This window comes from Mchenga conophoros, linkage group LG8, assembly GCF_057382185.1.
Source record: "Mchenga conophoros isolate Kocher_MC1m ecotype Shallow Benthic linkage group LG8, M_conophoros_male_GT1.1, whole genome shotgun sequence".
Classification (NCBI taxonomy): Eukaryota; Metazoa; Chordata; class Actinopteri; order Cichliformes; family Cichlidae; genus Mchenga; species Mchenga conophoros.
The window spans coordinates 39,628-57,703 of NC_140533.1; the positions used below are offsets into that span (position 1 = coordinate 39,628).

The window sequence follows — 18,076 nt, forward strand, 5'->3', positions numbered from 1 at the left end:
TTATGTCTTTGCTGTAACGATGCTTCTTGGCATTAAATCTTACACTGTTGGAAAGCCTGTTTATTTTATTAACAGGGACACATTTGTGGGTTGGTCCCATAAAAAAATTGCCAGCTCTTCTCTGCCACTACAAAACAGCAAATTTTTGGCTCATGTTTTGAGCTTCTAGTACCTCATGGGCTGACAATCAGGTGCCTGACTGTCAGGATCTATGAGCATGGACCCTGCTACAGCGGTCAGGTGGTGTCTGCCACGTTTGACTGATGTGGATAGGGCGAATGCCACAGGGCAACTTCAATATTTTCTTCCAACAAATAAGTTGCTGCATTATTTGGAGTGAGCCCTATAGTACCATCTACAAATTAAAGGTCAAGTTCCAATGGGAGATGTCAGGGACAGGCTGTGACGTTTGCGTCCCAAGAAGATAATTTCCTCCCTGTGTCAGTACTTGGGACCTGTAGGCAGTCTTCTACAGATTTGCAGTCAAGGATTGCAGGATAATATGGCCCACAGTCAGACAATCCAGAACAGACTACACTGAGCCAATCTTTGGCCTCACAGGGCTGCCAGGAGGCCTGCCATGACTGCCCTTCCTACTCAGGCCTGTTTGCACTGGTGTCAGCAACATGCCACTGGAAGCTGAAAAAGTGGAGGGATGTTATGTTCAGCACTGAGTCCAGATTCTGCCTACAGCAGTTGGATCACAGGGTCAAGGAGTACAGATGTAGAGACCGCTATGCTGAGCGCTGCATGGACACTTGTGGGACCAGTTTGTGTGTGCTGTTTGTGCCAGAGCGACCAACACAACCACATTGGCTGAGTCGAGACAAATAATGGATGAAGAATGGGATGATTAAAGGCTGACCGGCCTGCACTCAAAAAAGTCAACTAAGGCACGTGTTTGGATATAAAAACGATTGTTTAACATTCTTTCTCATTGCTTGTATTTGAATGAAAGAAATTAAGATCAGCTCTATCTCTGTGTTCACCCAATGAGAAGCAAGTACTTCCAAACAATGACTCTTCTATTGCTAACTATTGCGCACTCTCCACACAACAGCGGAAGGTCAAAGCAAGCAGGAACAAACATTCAAGGTTGTTAAGCTAACAAATCTTTAGAGATATTCAGAACTACTCTTTTTTTGCATCCCTAATATCCAGGTGTGGAGGTATGTAAGGACGACGCAAGAGCTCGTCACATTTCTCTCCAACTTTATTCTCAGCTTACTAAACTGATTTCACAAGGAGGCAAAACATCCCTTAGAACCCAGAAACATCATTCTTCCCATTTCCCTTCTCGCTGGGTGTAAGTGGAGTCCCCTGGTGGTCCGCTACACAGATTAAGCAATACATGTGTGTAAATATAGACCAGAATGTATTTATTTTTGTAGAAGTGATGAGTAAATCTAGTTATTAAACTTTTATAAGTTTATTCTTTTTTCTTTTTTTTTGGCCTGTCCCGTTTGGCTCTTTTGCATCAGAATTATTGTCTAAAGGCAAAGAAAGATGCCCAACGGATTTACTTTACCAAATGGACCATCCCAGCCTTGCCGTAATGGTCCATTTGATTCACCTTTTATTGTTTATTTTATTTTCACTTACTGAATACGGGACAGACTTGACTGGGGGAAAGAAGGGGAGAAAGAAAGAGGGAAAGAGAAACAGCTGAGAAGAGGGACGGGGGAGAAGGGCAAAAGACAAAAACCAACAGAACGGGCAGAGAAAAAAAATGCATATATCAATCACCTGGATCCCCTGCTGAGAAAGAAAAAAGAAAGCAAGCAGAAGAGAACAAGAGTAATAGAATAAACAACGTCACAATGATATATGGGAATATGACAGTAAATACTAAATATTAAACATTATTGTGCAGCACATAAGATCAACAGAACACAGTGTGCTTTGAGGTAGGAGCCAAAAAGGGTGTAGTTTGTGGGTGTGATCACCCGTGTGTACACCTGTGAGCATGGACGCGCTTGTTTTTAAAAGGTTCCTTCATGTAATGATCTGCTAGAGGGTGTGGGGGGGCCACAGCCCCGTCCTCCATATAAGTTTATTCTTAACAAAGCTGTCTCAACCCTGTGCTGTGCTTTTGTTTTCTAGAATTCTTCAGGTAAATTTTGCTGTCTCAAAGTGAGCGTGCAGAGAGGGTCTGACTATGTGTGGAAATCTGCCTATTGTTAGCCAGGCTACTGTTAGCCTCTGTGCTATAACTAAGCTAGACTATTACACTCCCCATGAGTGTTATATTCTAAATTCATTTAGCAGATGTTAGCCAGTTCTCAGTACCCACAGACAACTGTGTCACCTGATAGACGGCTTATTTCATCATTTCAGAAGGTGGAGCAAACTGCAGTTCTCAGAAAGCAAAGAGTCCTGTAATTCCTGTCTAACTTATCTGCCACACCAGGGCTCTAGACTAACCTTTTGCTGTGGTTGCACTGGTGCGTCTTTCTTTTTTTCTGAGACGCACCAGCACCAGTTAGGCACACCCAAATTTTTCAACCACATTGCTTAAAACCACAGTTTTACATGTGCACTTTTTGGGGGGAAATTGCTGTCCATACAGACACTATTAATTTGTAAATGGTTAACTAACAATCTTGTCAACACAAATCTCTTTGTTTGGAGCACATTTCTACAAGAAAGATAAGTTACTGAAAAAGTGCTTGTGCTTAAAGAGCGTTGGCACTCTTTGGCAATATTGTAGACAATGTCAAACTTAATCATCACATCGGCCTCTGACGACCTGTTTGCTGCTGCCTGCTGCTGAAAGGCAGTGTTAGAGGGGACATTTGGGCAGTGCATTTATCGCAGCATATACTGTAATGTGTTTTCTGGATACACTGTGCTTTTTCAACGCTCAGAGATTGATGGCTCCGTGTCAGAGCTGGCTATGAACTTCAGACGGATCAGGCCTTAACAAAAAGTTATCAATAGTTCTTTTCATCTTTACTATTACCCACAGCTACCTCCACTTCTGCCGGGCCTAGGCTGCTCACTAGGGCTGGGTATCGTCACTGATTTCTATAATCCATTTGATTCCAATTCACGAGGTCCCGATTTGATTGGATTTAGCCTCAGACAGTCAGAAATATTATAGTTCTGATCATTTACCAGTACTGACACTGTGAGACTTCATCAGAGGTGTGAGCATCACAGCACATGCCTTTGTGTGAAAGTAACTGAGGATAAAACAGAAAAACATGAAAGAGATTTTCCAGTCCTGGCTTTTTATAGCAGGTAACCTTAAAAATATTCTGCAAGTTTGCATAATTTTAAAAAGTTTAAATTTCATCAGTATTGAACAGCAGAAATTAGGATTTCTTGTCCGAGGTCATTTAAGTAAAGTTTTTTAAAAAAAGACAGCGGCCGACAGCGCTGTAAACAACGGTAGACTGACGGGTACGCATATGTATCGAACAATACAAAATTTGTAATTTATTTTATCAACTTATTATACTTTAATGTATAATATTGTAACAGAAACAAAACATCAATCAAAAAATTGCTCTCTTTTTTATTCGGGCTACTTACATTTATTTTGGGCTACCAAAAACTGATAAGTCCCTGCCCGAAGGGCTACCAGGGATTTTGAAATTTTGAGAGCCCTGAGATATGTTTATTTTTTTTAATTACTTTTGTTTCAGCAACATTAAATTGAAAAACTGTACTTTTGAGTTAAAATATATATTTATAATTTCAATAAATGACAAATTAAAAAGGCATGAAAATTTTTTTTGTATCGAAAATATATCGAACCGTGACACCAAAGTATCGAACCGAACCGAACCGTGAATTTTGTGTATCGTTGCACCCCTAGTAATAAGCGAATGATTAATGCAGAAAACAGAAATTTGAGATGAGAAACTGTTCTTGAAGTACAGAGAGAGAGAGCTGTGCATGAAGTGTGAATTTTATCGTGCTGGAAGTAGAGCAGTGAAAGTCAGAGGGAGTTCATGACGATGTTTATCAAATGTGAAGCGTAGTTTGGATCTTCTTTTGCTGCTGGTTCAGTGAGTTTTGGTAGGAGAGAGATAAAAACTGCACTATAAGAAATGTGCATAAAAATTACAGTTAATAACTGTAAAATGGCAACGGTAAATTACCATTGTTCCCGGGATCTGCTGGAGCCACTCGCCTAGCTTGGGAGTCACCGCACCTAGTGCTCCGATTACCACGGGGACCACCGTTACCTTCACCCTCCACATCCTCTCGAGCTCTTCTCTGAGCCCTTGGTATTTCTCCAGCTTCTCGTGTTCCTTCTTCCTGATATTGCTGTCATTCAGAACCGCTACATCGATCACTACGACCGTCTTCTTCTGTTTGTCTACCACCACTATGTCCGGTTGGTTAGCCACCACCATTTTGTCCGTCTGTATCTGGAAGTCCCACAGGATCTTAGCTCGGTCATTCTCCACCACCCTTGGGGGCATCTCCCATTTTGACCTCGGGACTTCCAGGTTATACTCGGCACAGATGTTCCTGTACACTATGCCGGCCACTTGGTTATGGCGTTTCCATGTATGCCTTGCCTGCTAGCATCTTGCACCCTGCTGTTATGTGCTGGATTGTCTCTGGGGCATCTTTACACAGCCTGCACCTGGGGTCTTGCCTGGTGGTAGTGGTGGTAGACAAACAGAAGAATTTTTTTGCACATGTCGAGGAGCGTGTCAGGCTACATTTCACTGTGTGTTATACTTGTATAACTATGCATGTGACAAATAAAGAACCTTGAACCTTAAGATAAGATGGGGCCTGATTATTTAAGACCTTGTATGTGAGGAGCAGGATTTTGGATTCATGTTCCAGTTGATGCATCAGAGTCAATCTGGGATCCAGTGTGGAGCACATGGACACTTTTAAGGCTTAAAGAACAAACCGATGATTCGATTAGATACTCGGCTCCATCTCTGGAGTCACGGCCACCAAAGCTTTGTTTCTGCTAACACTGTAAACATATACAAATGCACATTAATAGTTGTTACAGCAGAAAGAGAAAAAGAAGCGTCAAAGACAGGAAGGAGATCTGCTCCACTGTGGAGAGAGCTGCACAACTTTGTTCCTGCAGAATTGTCACACAGTCAAACTGATAATTCTTCATTTTTCATTGATAGTTAAACAGACTGGTTCTTATAGCTCTGAACGTGCTTCACAGCACAGCAGCAGCAATTGTGTGTTTCAGGAAGAAACAACGTTACAATAGAGCAGACTCTCCTGACACTGACAGAAAACACCGCATCTTTACATCAGTGCTGACCACGTCCTTCCAGTTTCATCTACATGAAGTATATATAAATAAAACAGCACTGACTTCATGTCTTGTTCTAGGACCGGGACACCGACCTATTCTTGATGCTGATATTGAATAAGTGGTTGACTGGTGTGTGTGTGTACCTCTAAAGATGTCTCTATAGATGACAAATACATGACTGTATACATGAAACTGACAGCAAGACGTGGGAAGGACACGGAGGCAGAGTGAGAGTTACCCTCTGAGCACTGATGAAGAGTCTGTGGATTATACTGCCAGCCAGGCCCTGGCCTGCTCCTGTCACTACCACCTCTGGTTCCTCCAGCAGGGAGCTCACAAACCTAGAGACAACACACAATGTGGGAAATGTTACAATATTCCCACAAAACAAAACACTTAAATAAGAACATGTAAAACCTGAAGACACCAAAACTATAAATAAGACCACCAACATGAGCGAGAAAGAAACATCATCATCATCATCGTTTATTTGTATAGCACTTTAAGAACACACCAGGCAGACCAAAGTGCTGAACAACACAGATCAAAACAACAACCAAATTAAAAATACCATAAAATCATTACATACAATAAAATAAATAAGAAGGTGTCAGTTTCCTACAGTTAAAAGCCAGGGAATAAAAATAGGTTTTCAATCTGGACTGAAAGACCTGCACTGATGACGCTTGTCTAATTTGGAGGGGAAGGTTATTCCAGAGCATCGGAGCCGCAATTGAAAAGGCACGGTCTCCTCTGCATTTCAGCCGCGACTTAGGGACCGACAGCAGCAGCTGCTCAGCTTAGACTTTTACACCTACAGTGTAGGAAGGAGCGCTACTGGCAGCTGTCAGACTCTATAACACAGTTAAACATAGTCTAAGGTGCTTGAAGACGTTTCACCTCTCATCCGAGAAGCTTCTTCAGTTCTAAGGTCAAATGGTGGAGAGTCCCAGATTTAAACCCAGTGGGAGTTTCCCCCCCAAAGAGGGACAAAGGACCCCCTGATGATCCTCTACCTAATCGCCTGAGCCAAGGTGTGAAACTGGGTGTGGGTCCCAATCAGCCAGAGTTTCGGGTGTTCATTGTGAAACCTGGCCCCACCCTATCATGCGAATTCCTGAGATCAGATGCCCCAGGATGTGAGTGGGCGTTAAGGCGTCTGTGGAGGGATCTCAAAACTGGATTATAGATGGCAGACAGTTGGTGTCGTAAGCCCCGCCTCTGTTCAAAGATGGTCGCTCACAGTGGACATAGATGGCTTCTTTCACTCCTCTTTCAAACCATCTGTCCTCTCTGTCCAAAATGTGAACATTGGCATCCTCGAAAGAGTAACCTTTATCCTTAAGATGCAGATGGACTGCTGAGTCTTGTCCTGTGGATGTGGCTCTTCTGTGTTGTGCCATGCGCTTGTGAAGTGGCTGTTTGGTTTCTCCGATGTAGAGGTCTGAGCATTCCTCGCTGCACTGTACAGCATACACCACATTGTTACTGTACATGGTTTTTCCTACGTGGAACGTTATAGGCTGAGTCTCGGGGTGTAAAAGGCGTGTTTGGAGTCACAGTGGATACATGGCATACTTAAATGTACTTTGAGAAAGCCAAGAATACTTTTACACAACAAGACTGTCCAATCAAGCAAATATAACATGGTGGGGTTTAGCTGTGCAGCTGTACAGTGTTATTCAAAGAAAAGGGGCTGTATGGATACTGAGTGCTAGTGAGAAGAACATTTTTATATGTGAAGAAGTGATGATTGTTCTCAGACTTTAGGACAGTATTAAAGCAGGTGTTTAATGCACCTAACGTGTGATCAAACTCAATAATAACAATCTCAGTCTCTGTTTTCGATCACTGATAAACACATCCGATATCAGCAGAGTATAAAAGCTTTGAGCCCAGGTGGGAACAGCCGAAGGAATTACTTAGGTTTAGAAAAAAGTTAGCCATCACTGAGGAAGCACTGGAGTTTATTACTCCAGCTCCCACTACAATCCCACTGCACCACACCCCTGTTTTCATGGTTCAACCATCAACAGTCATAATAATTATCAGCCAAGTTCTCAGCCATGGTGCACACTGTCCAGTCTACGTACACCTCATGTACAGCACATACTCAACTACAACAAAAACACAGTTAACAATCAATCAATAATGTATTAAAAACAAAACTTTTTTGGGTGAATCTAATGATACTTTCTTTTAAACTGAATCATTTGTGGAAAGTCCGGTCGAGTTTTCACTGACCTCTAACTTCTTGTAGTCCTGGTTGGGGGACTGCAGGAGCTTGCTCGCTTGAACTGTAGCTTGCTGAATGGTTTTTTGCACTGATGGAATATCTTCAGCAGACTCTGAAAGAGAAGAAATGACAGTGTTTCCAGAGTGACAGAAAGCTGTGATTAAAAGAAAGACCTGCCACGTTTGTAACCTCAATTACTGTTAACATGAGAAAAAGCCTAAAATCGAGTAAACCTGCAAACTATTATCTTACTAATACAGATCCTTTTGAAATAGACAAAACCTTCACAACATTTTATAATAATCTTTACAGAGATTAAAACATATCCACAAAGTCGTGATGGATTATTATTGGAGTTAATTATAATAATAATAATAACAATTATTATTATTATTATTATTATTATTACACAGTAACAGCAAACAAAGTAAGTCTTCCTCAGACCCACAGATAAGGATGATGATGAAGAGGCTCCGAGACCACGTGATAAGCAACAAAGCCGTCACACCGACTGCTCAGTGTGCAGAAAACATGTGACTGTAATTTTTAGAAAGTATCATCAGTTTTTACCTTATTGGCTCCTCACAGGCACCGAATGGAAACTTCCCAAACTCCACCCCCCCCCCCCCCCCCCCCCCTCCACCTCGCCACCAAGGAGCGCATCAAAACTGCCAGAAAAAACACAAAAAAACTGAATAATCGTCCAAACAGCAGAGCAGGCAGTCTGTCACCAGAGCCCACCCAGGGCGTCCTCACAGTCAGGGAGTTCAGTAACACAACCAACCTCTGTTTATGACACACACACACACGTAAAACATATTGAACGCATCACCAATTGTCTACATATATTTCTAAAGGTGATGTTCACATGAAATTCTCACTAGATGTTGGTAACAACCCATCCAATCCACACATGCAGAGAAACAACTTTAAATCAAACAATATAACAAATAAACTCGATGTATTGTGAGTCTTTCTACGTACGATGGTGAAAATTCAAAATCCTGCTCCTCACATACAAGGTCTTAAATGAGGCTTTGCCAACTCCAGGCCTCGAGGGCTGGTGTCCTGCAGGTTTTAGATCTCACCCTGGGTCTATACACCTGAATCAAAGGATTAGTTCATTACCAGGCCTCTGGAGAACTTCAAGACATGTTGAGGAGGTGATTTAGCCGTTTAAATCATCTGTGTTGGATCAAGGACACATCTAAAACCTGCAGGACACCGGCCCTCGAGGCCTGGAGTTCGATGCCTGTGTCTTAAATAATCAGGCCCCATCTTATCTTAATGACCTTGTAGTACCATATTACCCTATTAGAGCACTTCGCTCTCGCTCTGCAGGCCTACTTATTGTTCCTAGAGTATTTAAAAGTAGAATGGGAGGGAGAGCCTTCAGTTTTCAGGCCCCTCTTCTGTGGAACCAGCTTCCAGTTTGGATTCAGGAGACAGACACTATCTCTACTTTTAAGATTAGGCTTCAAACTTTCCTTTTTGCTAAAGCATATAGTTAGGGCTGGACCAGGTGACCCTGAATCCTCCCTTAGTTATGCTGCAATAGACGTAGGCTGCCGGGGATTCCCATGATGCACTGGGTGTTTCTTCTTCACTCACTATGTGTTAACAGACCTCTCTGCATTGAATCATACCTGTTATTAACCTCTGTCTCTCTTCCACAGCATGTCTTTATCCTGTCTTCCTTCTCTCACCCCAACCAATCACAGCAGATGGCCCCGCCCCTTCCTGAGCCTGGTTCTGCTGGAGGTTTCTTCCTGTTAAAAGGGAGTTTTTCCTTCCCACTGTCACCAAAGTGCTTGCTGATCGGGGGTCATATGATTGTTGGGTTTTTCTCTGTATCTATTATTGTACAATACTGTGCAATATAAAGCACCTTGAGGCGACTGTTGTTGTGATTTGGTGCTGTATAAATAAAATGGAATTGAACAGGTAAAAATATGGCGACATCAGGAGTTTCAGACGGTGAGAGAATGAATCTCGCTGCAAAAGTAACGATGTTTTGAACCCTGCATGTCAACGTCTCCCTGCACACCAAGCAAACATTAAATAAACTGTTTTATAGTCACTGTCTCGACTTGTTTCTGTAATTTGATGTCATCCATTTTTTTTATTTTTGTCATTTTTATAGGAACAACAGAGCAGCTTTTTCATTTCAGTCGTTTTATTTTGACTCATGATTCTTTTCTTGACGTCGTTTTTTGTTGCTGTGATCTTTTGATGTTAAAGTCTAGTGTTGACCACAGAAAGAGACTTACTGTGATTATACTGTAATCTGTGAAAATCCTCTGTGTGCAGCTGATGGTTAAAAGAAAACATTTCAGTTCATTCAGATCATTTTTATGTTGACAATAGAAAACCATCCTGAATGGTCGGTTTGAATAAGTGCAAATTTAGATCCTATATGGTTGAAAATAACTTAAACATATCGTGATTTATTTCGTGTTTTGTGATATAGCAAAAAAATATTGTGATATTACATTTTGCTCATATCACCCAGCGCTACCATAGATGTCCGTACATGACATCTAACAATGAAGAATGACACGGGGGAAATGTATTGGACAGAAAGAAAGGTGCAAAAAGACACATTTATGAGTAATTACAGAGCAATCCTGCCACTTAGTGCAAATTAATATCAGCCGGTTCAGTCCCAACTATGGCCTCATTAGCCAGGTTTCACACAAGAAGCGTCTCATGATGGGTAAAACCAACAAGCTCTCTCAAGACCTTTGCACACTTAAGACTGATGGCATCGGCTACAGAAGAATTTCTAAGTTACTGAAGGTTCCAGTGAGCACTGTTGGGGCCATAAACCTGGCGTTGCCCCTGCAGGGTTTTTATTTATTTACGATAAACCAGCCACGACCAAGCGCTCCCCACACGATTTCAGACAGACGAGTGAAAAGACTTATCAGAAGAACGACCTGGAACCAGCAGGTACAATCGTTCCACAGGAAACAACAACATGACCTGCATCACACACACGACTCCTAAAAGCCACTGGCAGGGTTTCTGGATGTCAGCCACTTGCTGACATGTATTTAAAAAAATTTAATAATTTCTTAATAATAATATTACATTTTTTTTATTTGTGTATTAATACCATAACATGTACTGCCTACCTGGAGGCTGCTGTGGCCATGAATACTGCTGCCAGTCTTGGAGCACGTAGGTGAAGCGAATGGCGATGTTGACTGGAGGCAGAGGGAACAGGGAACAACCCTGATGACAACAGGAAGACATCAGCTCATGTTTATGGTAACAAGCTGCAGCATTAATCTCTCTGTACAGGCGTGGATTACACCTCGTCATTGTCGGCTGTTTCTGGGAACATACTGAACACATTTAACCCTCATGTGTGGATGATGACAACATCAATCAGGATTTTTATTCTTCTTTAGGAATGAATATAAGATTTTTGAACTTCATTTTTTAAATGTCCACTTAGGTGGACAACATCGGTTTTGACTTATGAAGGGTATGGAGACATCAGTGTGTAGTGTTTCTGTGCAAGTTTACCATCAACACCAACACAAATACAAGAAAACAGCCTTTGAATAGCTGCAGACCACTGTGCATGAAAGGGTTAAATCATTAAAACCTTTATTCTGAAAGAGCTCGTCCTCCATCACAGCAGGAAAGCTACAGAAGTCAGGCTACATTCAAATATGTTGATGAACTATTCATTTAGTCTGATACCATGTTTACATGTCACAGCCTGCAACCGTCGCATTTTACCTGCAGCAAACAGGGGTGAGTCTAAAGGGGGGGCATGGGGTGGATGAGACCATGTTAATTTAAAGGCTTTTTAACATTTTTCAGATTGATAGTGAAATAATATAAAAAATAAAAGCCAATCTAAATGTAAAACTCTTCTTCCAGTAGAATAACAATAATAATAATAAATTGTATTTATAAAGCGCCCTTCAAGACACCAAAGGACACTGTACAATAGATAAAAACACATAACAGAACACTGACACAATGAAGAGCAATAAAAACAAAAGTAAGAGATAAAATGAACAAACAGTGGATTCACAGTGAACATGCAGATTTGAACAGATGGGTTTTGAGTTGAGATTTGAACTGGGGGAGAACCAGTGTTTCTTATATGTGGGGGCAGAGAGCTCCACAGCCTGGGAGCAGAGCAGGTGAAAGCTCTGCTTCCCATGGTGCTGAGGCGGAAGGGAAGCACAGAAAGCTGGATAGAAGAAGAAGATCGAAGTGAGCGGGCAGAACAGGTAGTGCTGAACAGGTCAGAAAGGTAAGGAGGAGCGAGGTTATGAATGGCCTTGAAGGTGAGCAGAAGTTTGTATATTATCTGGAACTCCACTGGGAGCCAGTGAAGTTCCTGAAGAACAGGTGATGTGCTGGTAGGAGGGGGTTCTGGTGATAATGCGAGCAGCAGAGTTCTGAACCAGTTGAAGCTTATGGAGGGATTTATGGGGGAGACCATGCAAAAGAGAATTGCAGTAGTCAATACAGGAGGTAACGAGACTGTGGACAAGAATGGACGAAGACTGGGTGGAGAGAGAAGGACGTAATCTGTTAACGCTGCATACCCCACCTCTCAACTTTAAATCCATGTAGACATTGAGGGTTCTCGGGAGGGGCCGTGCTAACACCTGCTGCTCTCTGGCAGCAGCACCATGCTCTCCCATGTTTTAAATGCACCTTAGAACAACACGCAGCAACACTACACATGAGCGAGAGGAGGGAGGTTTGGGGTCTTCACACACCCCCGTTCTCTGCTGGCCATCGGGGCCTCTTCCTGGGCAAAGGGGGCCCTCGGGCCTGCGGCTCGGTTCACTCTGGCACAGCTGGCTGCCGGCAGAGCCGGTGGGCACGCCACTGCAGCCCCCTCTGGCTTCTGCTCCGTGGCTACTGGGGTGACCCCTCGTCTGGGGCTCTCCTCAGCTCTTCCCAGGAGGGTGGCACGGATGCCCCTCCGGTGGTCCTCCTTGGGCTCTCACACTCTGGGGCCTCTGGATGTCTGGAGCCTGGATCTCCTCCATGCCTGCTTCATGCCCTGGAGAATGGGCTATGGCTCTCTACATCCTCTTGCAGACCGTTACATGGGGAAACCTTTTGAATACAAGCGCGCTGATCCACACAGGTGTGCACACGGGTGTTCACTGCTCATAGACATAAACTACACCTTTATTGGTGCTATTTCCAAGCACATTGTGCGCTGTCTGTCCTGCGTGCTGCACAACAACATTCAATATTTAGTATTTACTGCTGTTTACACTTAGCTAGATTAATGCGATGGTGTTGTGTTTAGTATGTTGCTTTGTTTTTTTTGCTTGTTTTCTGTTCTTTTTCTCTCAACAGGTGATCCAGAAGATTTTTTTCTCTTCTTTCTCTTTTTAAGTGCCCTCTCTCACTGTCCCTCTCCCCTTCTGTTTTTCTTTTCCTTCCTCTTTCTTTCTCCCTTTCCTATCCCTCAGTCATGTCTGTCCCGTCTGTAACAACTGAAAATAAAATAAAATAAATAATAACAACAACAAAGGTCGATCAAATGGACCAGTACGGCAATGCCACGATGATCCATTTGGCAAAGTAAATCCATCGGGTATCCTTGTTGGTCTTCAGACAACAATTCTGACGGCTAAAGAACCAAATGGGACAGGCAAAAAAAAAATGCTGCATAGATGGAAACAGGCAGAATAGGTGAAATTATTGATGTGAGATTTATAGGAAAGTGAACTGTCTAGGATGACACCAAAGCTCTTAACCTGAGGAGAAGGGAAAACTGTGGCGTTATCGATAGTGAGAGAGAAATGGTTCGCCTTCAAAGGGTGAACCATCACTCCTTCAGTTGCACACTTAAAACTCAAACATGAACACACATCACACCGTCAGGAGGCACTAATGTGCTCACAAAACCTTCCACGCAGTGCGATGACCGTAACTTACCAGCCACTGTTGGCCAGAGAGATGGAGATGGAGCTTAGAAGCAGGTTGCATTTCGACTCACTGATGACGGCCTCACAGTTCGTTCCAGGGCTGATGACCACAAACTCTCGTATGCCAAACCTACCAAGACATACAGCATCACAGCAGACATTTATCCACATAGGATGGAAGAAACATTTGCTTCATTCTGTATGCTGTTAGATCCCTTGGTAACAATAAAGACCATCACTAATCAATGGGATATTATTTTACTATTTCACTCTGAAGAAAAATAAAATATTCAGAAATTGTCTGAATTACCTCTTTGTAGACGCATCTATGATTCTCTGCTTATATTTACGAAGTCTTTCTGGCAACTCAAAGCCAGAAACACTTGCACTTTCTGGACTTGCTCTCTTAAATGAAAGACACACTTAAACTATATGTTTATGTTGCACTTTATGCTATGCACTGTATCTAGCTCACATATCCATTTAATCTGTGGGATTATAATATTATTTTATGCCATGTTAGACCCCTAATTAAAGATTGTGAATTATTATGTAGTTTTAGTTTGCATTATTCTCCTGAATTAGACGAAGCTGATAACTATTGTATTAGTTAAACTGATTTGCATTACATTAGACTGCTGATTTATTGTGAATGAATGATATTGTTTTATGATGCATTATACTGCTGAGTTATAAGAAATAGTGTTCGCAGAAAGTCATCGCCTTATTTGTCTGATTAGAAGAGAACAGAACATACTGGAGAGGTTTTCTGCCCCATCTCAGCAGGAGCAGATAAACAGGGAGCCAAGGTCGTAGCTTAGGCGCCGTGTGAGGGAAAGAATGTGAATGTTTAGGCTTTATGATTAGGTGGGGGCCACTAGAGGCTATAAGAGTTTGATCAATGCTCCACCATTTTGAGATCTGATGCTGTCTGCGTACGGTGTCCATCTCCCACGCGTGTGATCATTAAAATCATCGTTTGACTCAACCCGGCTGGACCAGTGTTGTTATTTTGGTTTTTCCTCTTGTATCCATCCCCAATATTTGAATCCGTAACAAACCTAACATGCACATCTTTGCACTGTGGAGGAAACCTGCGCAGGCACAGTTACAGGATGCATCTCCACACAGATTTGATCCGGGACCTTCTCGCTGTGAGGCGTGCAGATAAATGACTCCACTCCACTTTGAGTGAAGCAGTTTTTTAGCATAAAAAGTAAAGACTAAACTTACCATCTGACCAGGCAGTGGGCTCGTGGAGGGAAATCATTGTTCATACAGAGAAGATCCTGCATTGCCAACGGTATAGCATCTGCCAATAGAAGAACTGTGTCAAAAACATTGTTCATTTTAAACACCATCTGAGGTGCATATGATTATTAAAGTGGGACATCTACCAAAATAACTGTACTGGGTTGACTTTCACAGATGCTCATTTCTGTTGCGGCCACAAGGTGGCAGTAATTTACTGTCCTGTACATCACTGGTGTCTCTAGTGATGTACAGGACAGACCCAGCTGACTTACAGGCCAATCTCCAACCTTCCTTTCATATCAAACATCCTTGAAAGAGTAGTTGTCAAACAGCTAACAGATCATCTGCAGAGGCTTATTTGAAGAGTTTCAGTCAGGTTTCAGAGCTCATCACAGCACAGAAACAGCTTTAGTGAAGGTTACAAATGATCTTCTTATGGCCTCTGACAGTGGACTCATCTCTGTGCTTGTCCTGCTAGACCTCAGTGCAGCGTTCAATTTCAAAGATGGAGCCTTGCTACCCTCCTCAGTGGACGCCCACTGCCATTCACAACCAAATAAGCAAGTATCCAGGTAACATTTCTGCTTTGCCTGCTTTTATTTGTACAAAGAAAAAAGGTGTTTATTCCTTTTTTTAAGCGGATACATCCAAACCTCGTGCTTTTTCCAAGGTTTACTTCATCAGTGTTTCAACAGTGGTGTGGGAGCAGGCTGTGGTACAAGCCAGAGTCAAAGCATGAAAACCAGAGGATGGAGGCCCACAGCTGTGCCCTGGGATGATGTTAATAATAATAAATATTTCTGCAAACCTGCAGGATAATAAAAACTAAAGCTACATAATAAAGGGTGTGGAGTCTGGATGTCAGCTTGTCATCGTTCTGATAACAAAATTCTGAAAACGTGACGGTCCTTCCACCACAGCCTGCATGTGCACTGAGCAGGACTGTCCAACACTGTCGACATCATTCACAACAAACAGTCAATGAAAAGCTGATGTTGATAATAGTGCAGACAAAGTGACTCTACCTTCCTCGAGGTTGTCCTTCCCATCATCCTCTTCACACTCTTGTTTCAGAAAGTAGTGGCTTATGTAGAACTTGAAGTCAGCAAAATTAATTTCCTGCGACTTCTCCGCCCAGGTTCCACTGGTGTATTCCCCCTGTGTTCAGATAATGCAGCATCATACGATGAAGGTGAGATACTTCCTTTCTGCATACTTCACACGCATGTAAAGATTTGATGAGTAAAAAATACCTTCTCTGGAGAAACCTTCCGTGCAGTGTTCCCTGTCAGCTTCCAATCATTAAGCACTTCCTCCACTCTGGACACAAAACTTCAGGCAGATGAACAGATTAGCCCAGCATACATGCACAGTGTCTGGTTCATGCTAAATAACCACTGAAACTAATCTTCAGAAATGAATTTCCCTCCAAGCACACTGTGCTTTAAATATTACATCTACAGTAAGCAATGAATATGACTGAATGCAAATGTTAACTGTGATTCGTTAAAGAGGCTGCAGCCATTTGAACTGCCTCTGCACACACGAGCTGCACCAACCAATGGATCAACATATTAGGACATGACAACGCAGTAATTTGCCGAGACAGTGCTTTGGTACAAACAACCATTTAGCCCCCCCCCCTCGTGACCTTTGGTTAGTGGCATTGTGATTTTGGAAGGAACCACTAAAACAAGAATCAATCTGATGCTAACATTGGCCAACCAGATCAGCTGCCTCAGTGTCTCAGAGTCCCTTGTTTTTTTTTCAGTGTGCGCTCGTGTTTCTCGTCATTTAATATATTTATTTAAGGGCTGGCTGTAGCTCAGGAGGTAGAGCAGGTCAGCTGCTGATCAGAGGGTTGGTGGTTCGATCCCCGGCTCCCCCAGTTTGCATGCCAAATATCCTTGGGCAAGATACTAACCCCGACTTGCTCTCCGATGCATCCATCAGAGTATAAATGCATATGTATGATAGTTAGAAAGCGCTCACCGTATAGATAATAGTGAGTGTGGCATGTTGTATAGACCACTTTGAGTACTCCAGGAGAGCAGGCAAGCGCTGTATAAGAACCAGTCCATTTATTTTATTACTGATTTTGAGGTTGAAAATTCCGACTTTTGACAGAGTGACTCTAATCTGTACCATCTAGCTATATTTAGTTTATTGTCACCTGACAAACACAAGGAGCCACAGCCTACTGGTTTACTGCTGTTTTGTTTAAAAAACAAAAACAAACAAACAACAAAAACCCCAGCCTCCAACAGCACTGTAAACAACGGTAGACGGGTGCATAATAAGCAGCGAATAATGCAGAAAACAGACTTGAGATGGGAAACTTTTCTTGAAGCACGCAGAGAGAGAGAGCTGTACAGGAAGTGTGATTTTATTGTGGTGGAAGCAAACCAGCCAAAGTATAAGAGATTTAATGACAATGAGTATCAAACGTGAAGCCTAGTCTGGATCTTCTTTTGCTGCTGGTTCAGTCAATTTTGGTCAGAGTGACAAAACCTGCAGCTCAGACTCTGTGAGCGGTCAGCTCATACGTCTGTGTACGTGCCGTCGGGTGAACGGTCCACGCTCTGTGTTTACGTCTTTGTGTGGAACCCGTGCAGCTGCTCTCATTTACTGTTTCAGCTGTTTGGTGATTGTTGAAATCGTTTTGTGAGGTTTAACCTGAGATTCTGGAGTTTCTGACAAAATACATTTATATTTAAAATCGATTCAGGATTTAATGAATCAATATCACTTTATTCAAGCTAAAATCGATTTTAATTGGAATATCGATTATGGAAACCCACTCCTAGTTCAAACTTCTGGCTCAAGCCCTAACAAGCAGGTGAGTTCCTTATTGACAAATGTGTCTAATTACAGGTCAGTTCTTGGAAAATGCATTTTATTTAACGCACATTTTGTAATAATACATTTTAGTTGGCTATAGTTTGTTTGGTAATCAATATCCAGAAGATTATTTAAAAATGGCTCACACATATGGCATCAGTCTTCCTATTCATCTACACCGGAAGCACATCTATATCTGTGCAGTGTTATAGTTTTAGTGATGCTGGTGTGCGATATCAGAGTGGTGGTAAATGTATATGCACAGATACACAGCCTCACTCTTTAGCTTGACTATTTGAGGTTAGGTTCGCTGTAATATACAATCATGTTGTTATGTTTAGGCCTGAAGAAATAAATGCAGGTTCGTGTCTCCCGAGGGCGAGCTGTGCGGAACACGTAAAGCTGTGGACTAATCCTAGTTTTCAGAGTAATGACCAGCTGGCTTACCGCTCCCACTCGGACGCAGTGGTGAAGTCGGTGATCTCGAAAACCTCCGACTCGGGCTGCAAAACACAAACGTAAACGTAAAATCAGCTGTCGTATTGTTACAGCGCGCTTAACAACCAC

The 18,076-nt window shown here is 42.4% G+C and overlaps 1 protein-coding gene across 5 annotated transcripts in view; it reads right to left on the reverse strand.

Annotated features, from left to right (window-relative positions):
* Nucleotides 1-1,378: 1,378 nt before the first annotated feature.
* LOC146567854 (rab3 GTPase-activating protein catalytic subunit-like) overlaps nucleotides 1,379-18,076 on the reverse strand; it is a 35,298-nt gene continuing 18,600 nt past the window's right edge. For all 5 annotated transcript variants that reach the window (XM_085283499.1, XM_085283498.1, XM_085283501.1 and 2 more), the window contains 8 exons: nucleotides 17,957-18,012; nucleotides 15,922-16,000; nucleotides 15,694-15,826; nucleotides 14,648-14,726; nucleotides 13,425-13,544; nucleotides 10,628-10,727; nucleotides 7,499-7,602; nucleotides 1,379-5,595 (listed from right to left, as the gene is read on the reverse strand). In XM_085283499.1, the coding sequence (XP_085139625.1) occupies nucleotides 7,501-7,602; nucleotides 10,628-10,727; nucleotides 13,425-13,544; nucleotides 14,648-14,726; nucleotides 15,694-15,826; nucleotides 15,922-16,000; nucleotides 17,957-18,012 (669 nt within the window). In that variant the 3' untranslated portion in view covers nucleotides 1,379-5,595; nucleotides 7,499-7,500. The remainder of the gene's footprint in view (nucleotides 5,596-7,498; nucleotides 7,603-10,627; nucleotides 10,728-13,424; nucleotides 13,545-14,647; nucleotides 14,727-15,693; nucleotides 15,827-15,921; nucleotides 16,001-17,956; nucleotides 18,013-18,076) is intronic.